Source organism: Neoarius graeffei, chromosome 19 (genome assembly GCF_027579695.1).
Source record: "Neoarius graeffei isolate fNeoGra1 chromosome 19, fNeoGra1.pri, whole genome shotgun sequence".
Taxonomy (NCBI): Eukaryota; Metazoa; Chordata; class Actinopteri; order Siluriformes; family Ariidae; genus Neoarius; species Neoarius graeffei.
The window spans coordinates 54439776-54458540 of NC_083587.1; the positions used below are offsets into that span (position 1 = coordinate 54439776).

The following is an 18765-nucleotide window of genomic DNA, read 5'->3' on the forward strand; positions in this document are numbered from 1 at the left end:
TGTAAGGTGGAAAAATGTGAAAAAGTTCAAGGGGTATGAATACTTTTTCAAGGCACTGTATAAAAAGAAACACTGAAATCTGAGTAAGAATAACAAGCCATTAGCTTCTCATAAAGGAGACAACCAGACAACGGTGTACAGGATGCTAAGCAAGTGCTTCTCTACATTAATTAAAAAACATTGGCTGACTTTTTTCGTGGTATATCAGATATAGTCCATTCAGCTAGCATGATACTGAACGAGTCAAAGACGAGTTCAATATCATGCTAGCTGAATGGAATATTCTTCTTATTATACATACACATATTATACATACACATTCGATGGAACAGTTATGGATTTTACAAAAAGTTACAAATTCTCTCAAAATCTTCCGCATTTAACAAAGCAAACCTGGTAGCCATGTTTGTTTACAAATTGTCACAGTCGCTTGCTAGCGTGGAAGTTTTACGTCTCCAACATGTGATGTCATGTCTTGACAACCATGCAATATCGTAAACCATATTCAATGCTGGCGGCACGGTGGTGTAGTGGTTAGCGCTGTCGCCTCACAGCAAGAAGGTCCGGGTTCAAGCCCCGTGGCCGGCGAGGACCTTTCTGTGTGGAGTTTGCATGTTCTCCCCGTGTCCGTGTGGGTTTCCTCCGGGTGCTCCGGTTTCCCCCACAGTCCAAAGACATGCAGGTTAGGTTAACTGGTGACTCTAAATTGACCGTAGGTGTGAGTGTGAATGGTTGTGTGTCTATGTGTCAGCCCTGTGATGACCTGGCGACTTGTCCAGGATGTACCCCGCCTTTCGCCCATAGTCAGCTGGGATAGGCTCCAGCTTGCCTGCGACCCTGTAGAACAGGATAAAGCGGCTAGAGATAATGAGATGAGATGAGATATTCAATGCTCATTCTACACTGGGTAGAGTGACGTAATACATGTAGGATAAGCGATATGCTAACAATATTGCATGCTATCAAACCAAATGAATGACACCTGCTGAAAGGGAATAGAACACATGCTTTGTTCGGAAAAAGTGTCCTGTATGTATAATAATCTCGGAACTCAACTGAAACTCAAACCCCATGGACAGTAAAAGTTCTCACTGAGCACCAGAACAGTGTCAGACTGCACTCCAGTGCAACTGATCTCCAGGGCCACCCAATATCTACTCTTGTTCATAGTTATGGAGAAGATTTTAACCAACAGGTTGGACTTTCCTTCTAACTGCAGGTTGTTATTGTTTTTTTTTTTGTTTTTTTTTTCACTCCAGCTCTAATTCTTTCGATGATAAAAGCCTAACTCTGTTATCGTTGTTTTAACTGCCAAAGAAAGCTCTTTGTTCGAGAGCTTTCGTTCCTATTCATTTGCTTGAATAGGAAAAAAGAATGGAAGGATAAACAACAACCACACACACACACACACACACACACGTTGTTAGGACTAGGACTGTTTTGGCCTCTAGAGGCCGCTGTTATTTCCTTTTCATGTCGTGTTCATTTTGGCCTCTAGAGGCCGCCACTGTTCCTGTGTTTTGAGTTTGTGCTAATTGCCTAATTATCTTCACCTGTGTCCTTAATTAGTTTGTCTATTTATACCCCTGAGTTCAGTCCTCTTGTCACGGAGTCTTTGTGCTGTTATGTTTATCTCCAGTTTCCTTTGTACTGTGTTTTTTGATCTTCTTAGCTTTTGTATTTTTGCACTTTGCTTTTCTTTTGGATTATACTCTTTGGTTTTTTTTTGTCTTTTGTTTTGCCCTGTATATAGTGTATATAGTTTAAATAAACCTTTTGATTCTTTTTCTACTTCCGCCTCACGCCTCTGCATTTGAGTCATCCCCCTGGTGGCCTAGTGGGGGTTTGCTGGATTATCACACCAACGAACCAGGTTCGAATCCCAGCAAAACCCTAACAGAAAGACTCCGTCATGACCGACTCAGCAGAGGCTGCTTCAACTGTCTACCCGGCCAACCTTCAGGGAATTATGGCAGCTTTGACACGCTTCGGAGCGACCATGGACGCTCATGGACGTACGCTCACCAGCCAACGTGAGGCCCTCGCTCGCCACGAGGAACTGCTTCAGCAAATTGGGAAAACCCTGGCACAGCTGACATCTCTGCCTGCATCTCCTGCTCCTGATCCAGTTCCTGCTCCTGATCCAGCTCCCACTCCTGCTCCAGTGCCTCCTGCAATGCTGCCTTCTTCACCTCGCGAACCCAGCCTTCCTGCACCACAGAGGTATGACGGCAAGCACAGTGAGTGCCGAGAGTTCCTTACCCAGTGTCAACTCACCTTTGAGCTTCAGCCTACCACCTACACTACGGATCGCCGCAAGATTGCCTTTGTGATCACCTTATTAGCTGGTAAGGCGCGAGCCTGGGCTACTGCTATCTGGCAAAGACAGGGACCTGAGTGCTTTGATTTCCAGCTGTTTTCTGAAGAGATGCTTCGGGTCTTCGATCAGGCAGACATCAGTACCGACGCAGCCCGAAAGCTCATGTCCATCCGGCAAGGAGGAAGCGTCGCAGATTACGCCATCTCGTTCCGAACACTCGCAGCAGTAAGTGGATGGAACGAGACTGCCCTGGTGTCAGCCTTCCACCATGGTCTGTCTGACCCCATCAAGGACGGTCTGGCCTCTATTGGATGCCCAAGTGACCTCGAAACCCTCATCTCACATGCTATTTGTCTGGACAACAGGATGAGAGAACGCCACCAAGCCTTGAGCCCCCCCAGCCTCCCTACCTCTACCTGGAGACCGTCTACATCCTTCAGTGACTGTCCAGAACCCATGCAAGTGGGTCGTACTCGCCTCTCCGCATCTGAGAGGGAGCGCAGAAGGAGGGACAAGTGCTGCATCTACTGTGGCAAGCCTGGTCACTTCCGAGCATCATGTCCCGAACTCTTGGGAAAAGGACCGCCCCGTCCAGCCGAGGGAGGGTTGTGACGGGGCCTACCCTCTCTCCCGGACTCCCTGGCCAAGGAATCTACATCCCGGTCTCCATCTCCTGGGGTGAGTCTGTCCACTCTTGTCAAGCTTTGATAGACTCAGGGGCGGCTGGGAACTTTATGGATATTCACTTCGCCCAAAGCATCAATATACCTACTGCACCTCTTGAAGTCCCTCTGTCTGTGTCTGCCCTCGATGGCCAAGCGTTAGGTGATGGAAGAGTCACTCAAGTTACTTCTCCAGTCTTCCTCCAGTCTCAAGGTCACAAGGAAGAAATATCCCTGCACCTGATTCCTTCACCTGAGTTCCCAGTTATTCTAGGCCTTCCTTGGCTTACTCGCCACAACCCTCGCATAGACTGGGTAACAAGCCAGGTTGTGGAATGGGGCCCTGCATGCCATGCCTCTTGTCTGCTCTCTAGCTCTCCTGTGTCTCCTGCCGAGCCCCCTGATCTCACCGAGTTATCTCAAGTTCCCACAGAGTACTGGGATCTCAAGGAGGTATTCAGCAAGAGCAGGGCCGCCGTTCTTCCTCCGCACCGGGCCTACGACTGTGCCATCGACTTGCTCCCTGGGACTACCCCTCCTCGTGGCAGACTGTTTTCCCTCTCTCAGCCAGAACGCAAGGCTATGGAGGAATACCTCAAAGATGCCCTGGTCTCTGGGTTTATTCGACCCTCCACTTCACCTGCTGGAGCCGGCTTCTTCTTTGTCGGCAAGAAGGATGGGGGGCTCCGACCATGTATTGATTACAGGGGCCTGAATAAGATCACTGTGCGCAACCGATATCCCCTTCCGCTGATGTCCACAGCTTTCGACCTGCTCCAAGGCGCCACCGTCTTCACCAAGTTGGACCTACGGAACGCATACCACCTCATCCGTATCCGACAGGGAGACGAGTGGAAGACTGCCTTTAACACCCCGTCTGGGCACTACGAATACCAGGTGATGCCCTTCGGACTCACCAACGCACCAGCTGTTTTTCAGGCCCTAATCAACGACGTCTTAAGGGACATGATTAACCTATACGTTTTTGTCTACCTCGACGACATCCTTATCTTTTCCAAGACCGTGCAGGAGCACCGCCACCATGTCCGCCAGGTTCTCCAGAGGCTGCTACAGAACAATCTGTTCGCCAAGGCCCAGAAATGCGAATTTCATGTTCCCGAGGTCTCCTTTCTGGGATTTATTGTACGGACAGGCCAACTCCAAATGGACCCTGCCAAGACCCTGGCCGTCCGGGATTGGCCTACTCCCAAGTCCGTTAAGGAGGTTCAGCGGTTCTTAGGATTCGCTAACTTCTACCGCAAGTTCATCAGGAACTTCAGTTCTGTGGCAGCACCCATGTCAGACCTCACCAAAGGGACAGGTGGATCTTATGGCTGGTCTCCTCAGGCAGAAAAGGCGTTCAAAGACCTCAAGGACCGCTTCTGCACGGCACCCATTCTGGTTCTCCCGGACACCTCCCAACCATTCATCATGGAGGTGGACGCCTCGGACAGTGGTGTCGGCGCGGTGCTCTCTCAACGTTCGGAAGGAAAGCTGCACCCCTGCGCTTACTTCTCCCACCGCCTGAGTCCTGCTGAGTCCCGGTACGATGTGGGGGATCGAGAACTGCTAGCGGTCAAACTGGCCCTTGAGGAGTGGAGGCACTGGCTGGAGGGAGCACAACATCCATTCCTGGTTTGGACTGACCACAAGAACCTGGAGTACCTCCAGCAAGCCAAGAGACTGAACCCTCGACAGGCTAGGTGGGCCCTGTTTTTCAGTCGGTTTGACTTCACCCTCTCATACCGCCCCGGCTCCAAGAACACCAAACCTGACGCACTGTCCAGACTGTTCTCTGCCACTAACAGGGAGAATGAAGTCGGGCCTATTATCCCTGTGTCCCGGATTGTGGCCCCTGTCCGCTGGGGTATTGAGGAGGCTGTCCGACGAGCCCAACGCCAGGACCCCGGTCCTGGGACAGGGCCACCAGGCCTCTTGTACGTCCCACATCAAGCCCGGGCCAAGGTTCTCCAGTGGGGTCACTCTTCCCCTCTCACCGCCCACCCGGGAGCTCGGAGGACCCTGGACTTCCTGAAAAGACGCTTCTGGTGGCCTAACATGGAGAAGGAAGTAAGGTCATTTGTCCTGTCCTGTGAGGTTTGCACCAGAACCAAGAACCCACGACAGCGTCCCCAGGGTCTCCTGCATCCTCTGACCATTCCCCGGCGTCCCTGGTCCCACGTGGCAGTCGACTTTATCACGGGTCTCCCTGAGTCACAAGGTAACACGGTCATTTTGGTCTTAGTTGACAGATTCTCCAAGGCCTGCCGCTTCATACCACTGTGCAAACTCCCCTCTGCTCTTGAAACTGCGAAACTTTTGTTTAATCATGTCTTCCGAGTCTTTGGTCTTCCACAGGACATCGTCTCAGACCGAGGGCCCCAGTTCTCCTCCCGAGTGTGGCACGGGTTCTGCAAGGTCATCGGAGCCACTGCCAGCCTCTCCTCTGGGTTTCACCCACAGTCCAATGGTCAGACGGAGAGGCTCAACCAGGACCTGGAAACCACCCTGCGAGGCCTGGCTATGGATAACCCGACATCGTGGAGCACCTGGCTGCCATGGGCGGAGTACGCCCACAACACCCTGCAGTCATCGGCCACCAAGCTGTCGCCATTCCAGTGCCAATTCGGGTTCCAGCCACCTCTGTTCCCGGACCAGGAGGAGGACGCGGGGGTGCCCTCGGTCAACCAATATGTGAGACGGTGTCGCAAGACCTGGAGCAAGGTCAGGAAGACCCTCATACAGACCTCCAGAACCAACCAGACTCAGGCCAACCGCCATAGAAGACCTGCACACGCTTTCCGCCCTGGGCAGCGTGTTTGGCTGTCCACTAAGGACCTTCCACTGCGGGTGGAGAACCGCAAGCTTGCTCCTCGCTACATTGGCCCCTTCAAGGTGGTGCGCAGGGTGAACCCTGTCTCCTACCGGCTCCAGTTGCCCCGGACTCTGAGGATCAACCCCACTTTCCATGTTTCCCTGTTACGGCCCGTACTGACGTCTACGTATGCCCCTGCCCCTAGGAACCCCCCACCCCCCCGCATCTTCCAGGGGCAGACTGTGTTCACTGTGAATCGCCTGCTTGACTCCCGCCGGGTCCGCGGCGGGTTGCAATATCTGGTGGACTGGGAGGGCTATGGTCCTGAGGAGCGCTGCTGGGTTCCTGCTCGGGATGTCCTTGATAAAGAACTATGTCGGGACTTCCATTCGGCCCATCCGGATCGCCCTGGGAACGTCAGGAGACGCTCCTAGAGGGGGGGGTCCTGTTAGGACTAGGACTGTTTTGGCCTCTAGAGGCCGCTGTTATTTCCTTTTCATGTCGTGTTCATTTTGGCCTCTAGAGGCCGCCACTGTTCCTGTGTTTTGAGTTTGTGCTAATTGCCTAATTATCTTCACCTGTGTCCTTAATTAGTTTGTCTATTTATACCCCTGAGTTCAGTCCTCTTGTCACGGAGTCTTTGTGCTGTTATGTTTATCTCCAGTTTCCTTTGTACTGTGTTTTTTGATCTTCTTAGCTTTTGTATTTTTGCACTTTGCTTTTCTTTTGGATTATACTCTTTGGTTTTTTTTTTGTCTTTTGTTTTGCCCTGTATATAGTGTATATAGTTTAAATAAACCTTTTGATTCTTTTTCTACTTCCGCCTCACGCCTCTGCATTTGAGTCATCCCCCTGGTGGCCTAGTGGGGGTTTGCTGGATTATCACACCAACGAACCAGGTTCGAATCCCAGCAAAACCCTAACACACGTGTCTTCTTTCACAAGCTTCACTTTCCCCCAAATAAAATCAAACACATGACAACAGAGCGGAGAGCATTCAGTAATGAATGCTGAACAAAGACAAATCACTTAAATGCACAATTAAAGTGACTACCTTCATTGACGAACTGAAAGATTTTGGTTGACGGAAATTTTATCAGCTAGTTGTCTTTCGTGTTTTTTTTTTCAGTTGAGTGTGAAGCAAGAAATGATTACATTCCAAGACAATGGAGACAAGGATACGTGAATGTAGACAATTACTAGAAGATTTCTAAGATATGACTATGGCTCCTGATACAAGAGGTCAAAGAACAAGATGGGGGGAAATAATCCAACACGTAAAAAAAAGTTATGAGCAGAGGTGGACAGTAATGAAGTACATTTACTTGAGTACTGTACTTAAGTACACTTTTTGAGTATCTGTATTTTGAGTATTTTTTTTTTGGAAACGTATGACTTTAACTTCACTACATTTGAAAGACAAATATCGTACTTTTCACTCCACTACATTTCTATCAAGGTCCTCGTTACTTGTTACTATGAAGCAGCTTTGAAAGTGGATGTTTTGTTCTTTTCTCTTCTAAAACATGATTGTTTTTTTCGCAGGCGACACTGAGACAGCTGATCAGTAATCACTAGGGTCACGTCACGTCCATAGACTGTATAAAATCAAGTTCAGTGATTTCTCCGCAGCATTATTTAACACGATGAGTTGATGGCAGAATGGAAGGAGGCGGCTCTTCTGTAGAATGCACACACTCATGGCCCATGAACCCATGTTTCAGTTTTCTGAAAGGATTAAAGATTCGTTTTGTTTTAAATGTTTGCTTTGTTTGCCGAAAATGAACCACATCACGGCCTACAAAAACTCGGCGTCCAACCTGAAGAAGCATATTGAGGTATGTAACCGCTTTATTCCAAGAGAAAGCTTGCCATGAAGTTGTCTGTGCTTTTAGAGCTAGCGATAACGTTGCAATAGCTATGCAGTCTGTTTAGTCAAATGACTTTCTATGGATTTGCCTGCCAAGTTGCCATAGCCTTGTCCGCGGCTAACGTTAAAACATAGCTAGTTAACTGGACACTGTTAGTTAGCATGTAAAAATGGAGTTATGCTAACATGAATAATGTTAACTTATCTGAAGTCCTTTCAGAAATATGTTTTCGCATAATCTTGCCAAATAAACAGAATGTAGAACTCTTTCTTTTCTAGTAACATTAGCTACCCAATATGATTTTGAGTTTGAAAAGAGTTTGCTAGCATGTCAGGTGGAGCTTCAGGTCTACAGGTTCTACAAGCTAGTCAGTAAATCCAGTAGGTTGCTTCAGCGGCATTAGGTTTTGTAAGCATTGTGGCAATAATACAACAATGCATTGACAGAAAATGTACTTTTAATACTTGAGTATTTTTAAAAGCAAGTACTTCAGTACTTTAGTTTCAGTAAAAATTTGACTGTACAACTTTCACTTGTATCAAAGTAACAATTAAACCAGTGGGATCTGTACTTTGACTTAAGTAATAAAGTTGAGTACTTTGTTCAACCCTGGTCATGAGGTTGGGATTAATAATCCTAGATGGAAAAGTTTGGACATATGGATTGATACAATCTAGAGTACCAACAGTCTGTACAGTATGAGGAGGTAAACACTTGATCATTCACTACAGTACAATTGAACAAACCTGAATGGTGACTCAGCGTTTAATTATGGAAGCATCAAAACTATGAAGAAAACAAGATTAGTCAAAGAATGTTCAGATGCTTGGAAGAGTTCCCAGATTTTCAACATTGTTTTGCAATATTGAAACCCTCAACTAAAAAGCCTGGCTTCTTGCTATGCACTAGATAGCCAGACAACACCCCTAACACCCCTGTCCCAACCCAGCAAAATGTTTGGGAGAAAGACCAAGTCTGAAGCCCTACCTTCTTCATAATTAACTTTCTGTAAATTCCCAGCATTCTCAACTAGTGACGAAGTTTCTGTACTGTATGTGGTATTTTCCCATCTCCTTCCGACTCTTCAACAAGTCCTACCCAAGAGTCTTTAGTGTGTGGCGTAACTGGAGAACTCAGTTTGGAGTTCTTGGCAGGTTCTGCTTTGTTCTAAATAACCAGACCCCCTGTATTAAAGTATCTTGGATATGAGTTGTTAAATATAATTGTTGTTAAAATTCCTTTCTTACAAAGGTTGGGATACACAATTAACATGTTTTGTTTTGTCTTGCTGTTTCACACTACTGCTTTTGGCAGCAGCAAGTAAATAAAATGAGGAAAATTTTTAATGAAAGTCTGTGAAAACTGTCCTGTTTCTGAGCTAATGTTTTTAGCCCTGTAGCTTGTCTCCAGTCCAATAAAATGTCTTCAGCTAAAAAAGTTACACAAGTGGATATGATTGGCCACAACAAGACACAACAGACGATGGTTCATGTGTAGAAAGCTATGATAAATTATGAATATTTGTATATTCTTTTTTTTTTATTTTGCCTCGATACAGTCTAATGAAATGCTTTGCTGGATTTGTTGCATACCAGTTGGTGACCCCTGTCCTATGTGGTGAGAAAAAAATGAAGGCGGATTCTTGGCAAAATATTCTATGGTGAGAGTTGTGTGATGAATCTGTGCCATCAATATACTTTGTAAATTTCACCTTCACATCAGCTTTGTCCTTTCTGATGAACATTAAATATCTTCTCTTTGTTTTGTATTCAACTGAATATAGGTCAAAAAGGATCTACAAATCGTTGTTGCATTCTGTTTTGATTTATGTTTTACACAGCATCAACTCTTCTGGAGTTAGGGTTGTAGAAACAAAGAAGAAACATTTGTGCAATAGTTTATATTACGGTGATTAGACTGTAGTGATGGAGCAGGAAACAAGTGCTAGTTCAATGGCTGGATAGATTTCCTTATCATATATCATATACACAGCGTGACAGCGTGTGTGTGTGTATAAGAATACAAGAGGCACTAATCATAGCTGCACAAGAACAGGCCCTAAGCACAAAATCGATAGAGGCTGGGATCTACCACACAAGGCAGGACCCCGGGTGCAGACTGTGCAAAGATGCCCCCGAGACAATCCAGCACATAACAGCAGGGTGTAAGATGCTAGCAGGAAGAGCATACATAGAACGCCATAACCCAGTGGCTGGCATAGTGTACAGAAACATCTGTGCCGAGTATGGACTGGATGTCCCAAGGTCGAAGTGGGACATGCCTCCAAAGGTGGTTGAGAATGACCAAGCTAAGAACCCATGGGACTTCCAGATACAGACGGACAAACTGGTAATGGCTAACCAACTGGACATGGTAGTGGTGGACAAATGGGAGAAGAAGTCTGTGGTGATAGATGTGGCAATAGCAAGTGACAATAACATCAGGAAAAAGGAACTTGAGAAGCTTGAGAAGTATCAAGGGCTGAAAGAAGCGCTAGAAAAGATGTGGAAGATGAAGACAACAATGGTCCCCATGGTGGAGCCCTCGGTGCAGTGACCCCCAAACTGGGAGAGTGGCTCCAACAACATCCAAGGTCTCTGTCCAGAAAAGAACAGTCCTAGGAACAGCTAAGATACTGTGCAGGACCCTCAAACTCTCAGGCCTCTGGTAGAGGACCTGAGCTTGAGGGGAAAAAGACCACCCAAAGGAGGGGTGAGTGGGGAAATTTTTTTTAATATAAACTGTATATATGATATTACATGGTGGCACGAAGATGTGAAGTTTATCTTCAAGTGGTGAGCATATTCACGAGAGAGTGAAGCAAATAAGTGGTATATTTTTCAAGACGAGAAGATAAACTTCATATTTTGTGCCGCCATGTAATGTTCTTTATATTATATGGACACATCCCCTCCAAAAAAACAAAAACAAAAATGCAAGTTAATCAAAATAATTTTAATTTTGAACCAGTCCGCCATTTTGACAACACATGTCTAGTCAGCGGGAAAACACTGGGAGTGACATCATCGGAGTGAAATATCAGAAAATATGTCACTCAGATCTGTGATGTATTTCATATGAAAAATGTGAGTTTTTCAACATGAGAAGATAAACTACATGTCTTCAAGCCAACGTGTGATTTTCTTTTTATTATATAGACACATTCACAAACAAAAAGTAACCAAATTTATCAAAATAATTCATCGATTTCCTCACGAGTGACACAGAGATTTATGTCACGGTTTTGGTTCTCCATGTCCCGGATGGAGCTCGTATGAAAAATAAAACACTCATGTCCATATAATATATATAGCCTTAGAGGGAGTGAAATTACCAATCCAGTACTCCTTTGAACTGTGTGAGATAAAATCTGGCATTAATTGTGGATATGTGGGTCTTGTGCTGAGCATCTGTCTAAAATGCCAAATGAATACATTATCACTGCCAGTCACTGTATATTTCAGCATTTTGGGGGTTAAAACCTCAAACAGTGGGCTCATTTTTAACATCCTTTCAATTAGAGAAGCTGGATAAGGAATAGCTTAAGAACATATTGTAGATTGTACAACATAAAATACATTTGTCTTACATCTGATACTCGTGCTGTTTTCTATCTATATAGATTTCTAGATAAGAGGATCTAAGAGCATCATTACATACAAATATTACAATCTCCACTGGAACTGTGCTTTAATATTTTCCATATTTTATACGACAGTCTGGCTGAATTCTCTTATCTGATTCATCAGGAAGTGCTAATTAATGTTTTATAACAGCAATTCTTTCTACAGTAATAACTCATTCACAAGGACGTGTCGTGTCAAGTCAAGTCAAAGTCCCTCTCACGCCAGAATCTGGTCTCCCCAGACAGTCCCCTGTCCCAGTACTAACCAACTTTTTAGGCGTACGGGTGCCACGCTGATCTCCATTTCCGTAGCCCTCGGCCTCTTGCCTATACAGCTAGGGTTACAGTAGGGGTTGGTCCTCTGGTAACCACGAGAGTTTGACTCCCCACTCACATCTGTATTGCAGCATGCCTTGCCAGATGGTAGTGGGTACCATTTTTATGATGGTCTTTGGTATGATCTGACCACAAGTAGAACTCGCAATCTCCCGGTCGAGAGGCGGCCACGCTAACCACTAGGCCAACTCACGGTCACAGGGACTTGTAATCAAAGGTTAATAATAAACTGATTAAAAAAATGTTTAACTAATATGTTGGTATGATGAAGTTTTCTGGAACGAGATGCTTATTGAACCTTTATGGAAGGAGTCTCCAGTGTTGATGCTTTGCAAATATCAGAAGTAACGTTGGGAGAGTCAAAGGATGGACTTTTTTTTTCAGTTTCTGACATTTTAACTTCAAAAGAGAGAAAAGAGAGGCTGGTGAGGAAATGATTGTTTATAGCTGTATAGCATAAGTGATAACAGGAACTAATGAGTCTTGTGAACGTTCCACAACATGAAATGCAACTGTAATCAGGTAAAAGTATAATATCTTGTTTCTTAATAAAGGAAACGTTTTATTTGTTGGAAAATTGCTGAGGTCCAAATGAAGAGTTTGGTTCCAAAACGCTATATATCCAATTCTATTGTTTCGAGAAAAATCACTTTTTCTGATTACGGGAAGTGATAAAAGGAGTATGACTGTATCCTGTTTTAAAATGTATTGACGAACTCCTTAATGATAATAAACTTCAAAAATGAAATCCAGAACTAATTAACAGCTTTTAACTGAACCAAGTAATTTTTTTTTTTGTCAAGTCACTACATATCCACGCCACGGCATTCCCCCCCAAAATGCTACATATCCCTTTCTATTTAAAGTGAATTTACCGTGTTCTTTCATGACAGAATTTATTTTATAGATTTAATTTTTTTAGATTATTTTATCGAAATTATTCATAATTCTGCATGAAATTGTCCAATAAATGCGAGAACTGCCAAAGCGATTTCCTACTTCATGGGCGCAGCCATCTTAGAAGACTTCACACCAATGGCAGCCTCTGATTGGCCAAATGGATACGTCTGGTTTTGAGAAAAATCTGTGATGGCGCTTGTTGCGTTTTGGAATGAAAGGCCGTAATGCAGTGTGTAAATCAATGGCAGATATCGTGTTTTGGCGAAAACTGAATATGGTATGAGTAAGATATGATGGTTTGGTGGCGGGAGTTTCAATTTTTCAAATTTGGCGTTTATTGCGTTTTGTAAATATCTTCAAGTGGAACAAAAGAGTTCTGGATCTACTAAAAATCAGCATTCTGTTACTGAGTAGTAACAGTAACTCTGTTGTTGATTATTGTCCTGTAACTGCATGCCCCATTACTTACTTAATTGTCATCCTATTTGGTTTGTGGCAATAATAATCCTTAAACTGAAGCAATGCCTTGTTGGAAAACAGTAATTATCAAGCCATTAACAAGTTTAAAGAGTAAGAAAGCAAAAAAACCTCAACAGTCCAACTATCCTCCAGGATTTCGACAGAAAGTTGAAGCTCAGATTACACTCACATGTGATATTTGACGCTATAGCGAACTTCTCGGCCTGGGATTTTCACTTCATCCCAATGGAGCCTGCTGTGAAAATTGCGGGACTCGAAATATACCTTTGTCATGTTGCAATCATTGCACCAGAATCCTACATCCAAAAAAAAAAAAAAGGAAGGGGAAGAAGAAGAAAACACAATTAGGTTTGATTTACAAAATATCCAGATAGACTCTATAAAATTACAAAGATACGACACCAGAATGTAGTTACTGAAAAATATTATTGTAGCTGAATCTAGAGTTTAAATAGAGGTTATGAGTTCAATAGATATTAAACATCAAAAACAGCAGGGTAGAATTAACACTTGCAATATTATAGTGATCATCAAAGCTGTGTGTGGATAGAAATGTACACACACACACACACACACACACACACACACACACACACACACACACACACACACACACACAGCCTTAATCTCAGGCTTAGCTTTGTCACTCAGTTGTATAGCAGGTGATATAGTGAAAAGGCCAGCACTAATCCTTTGCGTCAGACAGCAGTCATTCCATTTTTAATTCGCATTTACTCTAAGTAGGTCACACACATCTTTTCTTCATAAAAAAAGCAAACGTGCTTGAGTTTTGCCTGGGAAAACTCTTCAGAAGGCAGAGCTAACAGATCCTCTGGGCTTTATTGCAGTGTGTCAGGTTTTTATTTCTATCATTTTGCTGAAACGTCATAATTGTCACTTTAACAAATTATCAATTTGGTTCTCATTAATCATAAGCAGTGTTTCATTATCTTACTCATTATCCCATACGTTAACCCACAAATCCTTCATAAATGATGGGTGAAGAGGTATGTGAGATATGCATCGTATTCCACAACAGTATTAGCATACCACATAACGAAATTATCACTATGCAAAGCAAAATTAACAATCTTAAACTAACCAGTTGAACTCGGATGTCTCCACTACCAAGTCTAGTCTAGCTTGTTCTTAATTTTCATGTCTCAAATACCCTTAAAACACTCTACGACTGTGTCTGGATCGGTGACAAAATGCAAGCTTGGTACTCGCAAGGATACAGTAAGTCAATACATATGCAACTTTTACCACGTATTTCGACAATATTGCACTAACATGTATTTTCTACCAAGGGACTGACAGATGGACTGACAGAGCGAGAGTAAAAATCATAGATAGCCAGCAAATGGGCCTTGAGTTCCTGAACAGGAAGGTGCAAGTAACATCTTTGGATGACAAACAGGGAGAAAGCTATTGAAGAAAATCTGTGTCTGGTGTTAGACCTCACTGTGACCTTGAACCTGTTTGGATAAAGTTCAAAATGTAATCAGTTCATCTGCTGCTTCCAATAAAACTTCTATATAAATCCAACAAACATTCAACCAAGAGATATCGCACTAATGAGAATCAGCCAGATGGACACACAGGCAATCCGAAAGCAAAATGAACACAAAACGTTATTACCATACGACAAAACAAAATGATCACACAGACAATTACGTGAACACAGCATAAATGTGATCATACTACAAAAAATTCAAAAACACAAAACAAATTGGGAAACACATTAGAAAATGAACACACCACAAAATAAAATGAGTACAACAACAAATTTTTAAACACACCATGCAAAAAACCTGCAAATTACCATACTATAAAACAAAACAAAAATGTTTTTGCTCCTCTGGTAACCACGAGTGTTTGATTCCCAATTCACATCTGTATTGCAGCCTCACCAGATCACAGTAGGCGCCATTTTTTATAACGGACTTTGGTATGGTATGACCCGACTGTGAGTAGAACTCACGACCTCCTGGTCGAAAGGTGGACACGTGAACCACTAGGCCAACTCGCGGTCAAAACTAAAGTACCAAAAAACAAAAAAAACAACCCACCATGTACAAATTACCAGACCATAAAACAAAATATTACATGGAGAAGTGTTTGCACACAGAGAACCAAAACCATGTCATAAATCTCTATGTGTCACTCATGAGGAAATCGAGGAAATGTTTTGATAAATTTGGGTACTTTTTGTTTGTGAATGTATTGATATAATAAAAAGAAACATCACAGGTTGGCTTGAAGATAAGAAAGAAAGCACAACTTTATTCACTTACACACTTGTGAAATTCCTCTCTGCATTTAACCCATCTGAAGCAGTGAACACACACACATACCCAGAGCAGTGGGCAGCCATGCTAACAGCACCCGGGGAGCAGTTTGGAGTCTCACTCAAGGCCATCCCATATTAACCTAACCACATGTCTTTGGACTGTGGGGGAAACCAGAGGAAACCCACACAGACACAACATGCAAACTCCACACAGAAAAGCCCCCACCAGCCGCTGGGCTTGAACCCAGAACCTTCTTGCTATGAGGCGACCGTGCTAACCACTTACACCACCGTGCCACCCAAGTGAAGAAGTTTATCTTCTCGTGTTGAAAAACTTGCATTTTTCATACGAAATACATCACGGATCTGAATGGCATATTTAACAATTATTCCACGAAATCGAGTCGTACATGAGCTGATAACGGCTATTGAGGTTTTTCACCCACGTGACCAAGTCATGTGAGGCTGCCATTTTGGACGTCACGGCTCGAATCAGTTTGAATGCGAGGAAGGCGACAAATGAAAAACATAAAAGAAAAAGGAGCGAGATGCAGAAAACACCTTCACTATCCAGCGACGTAGGGCATTTACAGGGCGAGCAGAGGGAGAGGTATTTGCAAAAATTGAGGTTAGCAGGCTTAGAGAACGACGTTTACCTGCTTCCACCAGGATTGTTCACTGATGTACGGAAGTACACGAAGCCCTCGTCTTTACCTGACTTCGGCCCACATGATCTGTATACCTATGTCGTTAAAAACCCATCGCCATACACAGGTATTGATCTGAAAGCGTATAAGAGTTTGGATACCTACAAATATTTTGTGTCAGGCTGGGTAACATGCCTACATCAGTGGGTCGTCCCTGGAGCCGGTGGTCGCCATCTCTCGTCTCGTCTCGTCTTCTTCCGCTTTATCCGGGACCGGGTCGCGGAGGCAGCAGTCTAAGCAGGGAAGCCCAAACTTCCCTTTCCCCAGACACCTCGGCCAGCTCCTCGGGAAGAACACCGAGGCGTTCCCAGGCCAGCCGAGAGACATAGTCCCTCCAGCGTGTCCTGGGTCTTCCCCGGGGCCTCCTCCCGGGGGGACATGCCTGGAACACCTCCCCAGGGAGGCGTCCAGGAGGCATCCGAAAAAGATGCCCGAGCCACCTCAGCTGATTCCTCTCGATGTGGAGCAGCAGCGGCTCTACTCCGAGCTCCTCCCGAGTGACTGTGCTTCTCACCCTATCTCTAAGGGAGCGCCCAGCCACCCTGCGAAGGAAACTCATTTCGGCCGCTTGTATCCGCGATCTTGTCCTTTCGGTCATTACCCAAAGCTCATGACCATAGGTGAGAGTCGGAACGTAGATCGACCGGTAAATTGAGAGCTTCGCCTTTTGGCTCAGCTCCTTCTTCACCACAACGGACCGGTAAAGCGACCGCATCACTGCGGAGGCTGCACCGATCCGCCTGTCGATCTCACGCTCCATCCTTCCCTCACTTGTGAACAAGATCCCGAGATACTTAAACTCCTCCACTTGAGGCAGAACTTCTCCACCAACCTGGAGAGGGCAAGCCACCCTTTTCCGGTCGAGAACCATGGCCTCGGACTTGGAGGTGCTGATTCTCATCCCAGCCGCTTCACACTCGACTGCAAACCGCCCCAGTGCATGCTGAAGGTCCTGGTTTGAAGAAGCCAACAGGACAACATCATCCGCAAAAAGCAGAGATGAAATCCTGTGGTTCCCAAACAGGATTCCTTCTGGCCCCTGGCTGCGCCTAGAAATTCTGTCCATAAAAATTATGAACAGAACCGGTGACAAAGGGCAGCCCTGCCGGAGTCCAACATGCACTGGGAACAGGTCTGACTTACTGCCGGCAATGCGAACCAGACTCCTGCTCCGTTCATACAGGGACCGGACAGCCCTTAGCAAAGAGCCCCGAACCCCATACTCCCGAAGCACCCCCCACAGAATACTATGGGGGACACGGTCGAATGCCTTCTCCAGATCCACAAAGCACATGTGGACTGGTTGGGCAAACTCCCATGAACCCTCGAGCACCCTATGAAGGGTATAGAGCTGGTCCAGTGTTCCGCGACCAGGACGAAAACCGCATTGTTCCTCCTGGATCCGAGGTTCGACTATTGGTCGAATTCTCCTCTCCAGTACCCTGGAGTAAACCTTCCCTGGGAGGCTGAGAAGTGTGATTCCCCTATAATTGGGGCACACTCTCCGGTCCCCTTTCTTAAAAAGAGGGACCACCACCCCAGTCTGCCACTCCAGAGGCACTGTCCCTGACCGCCACGCGATGTTGCAGAGGCGTGTCAACCAAGACAGCCCCACAACATCCAGAGACTTGAGATACTCAGGGCGGATCTCATCCACCCCCGGTGCCTTGCCACCGAGGAGCTTGCAAACCACCTCAGTGACTTCGGCTTGGGTAATGGACGAGTCCACCTCTGAGTCATCAGCCTCAGTCTCCTCAGTGGAAGACATGACGGTGGGATTGAGGAGATCCTCAAAGTATTCCTTCCACCGCCCGACAATGTCCCCAGTCGAGGTCAACAGCTCCCCACCCGCACTGTAAACAGTGTTGGCAGAGTACTGCTTCCCCCTCCTGAGGCGCCGGACGGTTTGCCAGAATTTCTTCGAGGCCGACCGATAGTCCTTCTCCATGGCCTCCCCGAACTCCTCCCAGTTCCGAGTTTTTGCCTCCGCAACTGCCCGAGCTGCAGCACGCCTGGCCTGCCGATACCCGTCAGCTGCCTCAGGAGTCCTGGAGGTTAACATGGCCCGATAGGACTCCTTCTTCAGCTTGACGGCATCCCTTACTTCTGGTGTCCACCACCGGGTTCGGGGATTGCCGCCACGACAGGCACCGGAGACCTTGCGGCCACAGCTCTGAACAGCTGCGTCCACAATGGAGGTAGAGAACATGGTCCACTCAGACTCAATGTCCCCCGCCTCCCTCGGAAGCTGGGAAAAGCTCTCCCGGAGGTGGGAGTTAAAGACCTCCCCGACAGAGTGCTCGGCCAGACGTTCCCAGCAGACCCTCACCATACGTTTGGGCCTGCCAGGTCTGTCCAGCTTCCTCCTCCGCCAGCGGATCCAACTCACCACCAGGTGGTGATCAGTTGACAGCTCAGCCCCTCTCTTCACCCGAGTGTCCAAGACATAGGGCCGGAGATCAGATGAAACGACTACAAAGTCTATCATTGACCTCCGACCTAAGGTGTCCTGGTGCCACGTGCACTTATGGACACCCCTATGCTCGAACATGGTGTTCGTTATGGACAAACCGTGACTAGCACAGAAGTCCAATAACAAAACACCACTCGGGTTCAGATCGGGGAGGCCGTTCCTCCCAACCACGCCCCTCCAGGTGTCACTGTCATCTCCCACGTGAGCATTGAAGTCCCCCAGTAACACAATGGAGTCCCCAGTCTGAGCACTCCTCAGTACCTCTCCCAGGGACTCCAAGAAG

At 45.9% G+C, this 18765-nt stretch overlaps 1 protein-coding gene across 3 annotated transcripts in view; it reads right to left on the minus strand.

Annotated features, from left to right (window-relative positions):
* The window catches only part of ifnlr1 (interferon lambda receptor 1), a 54970-nt gene that overhangs the window by 21240 nt on the left and 14965 nt on the right, over positions 1 to 18765 (minus strand). For all 3 annotated transcript variants that reach the window (XM_060900321.1, XM_060900320.1, XM_060900319.1), the window contains exon 2: positions 13179 to 13305. In XM_060900321.1, the coding sequence (XP_060756304.1) occupies positions 13179 to 13282 (104 nt within the window). In that variant the 5' untranslated portion in view covers positions 13283 to 13305. The remainder of the gene's footprint in view (positions 1 to 13178; positions 13306 to 18765) is intronic.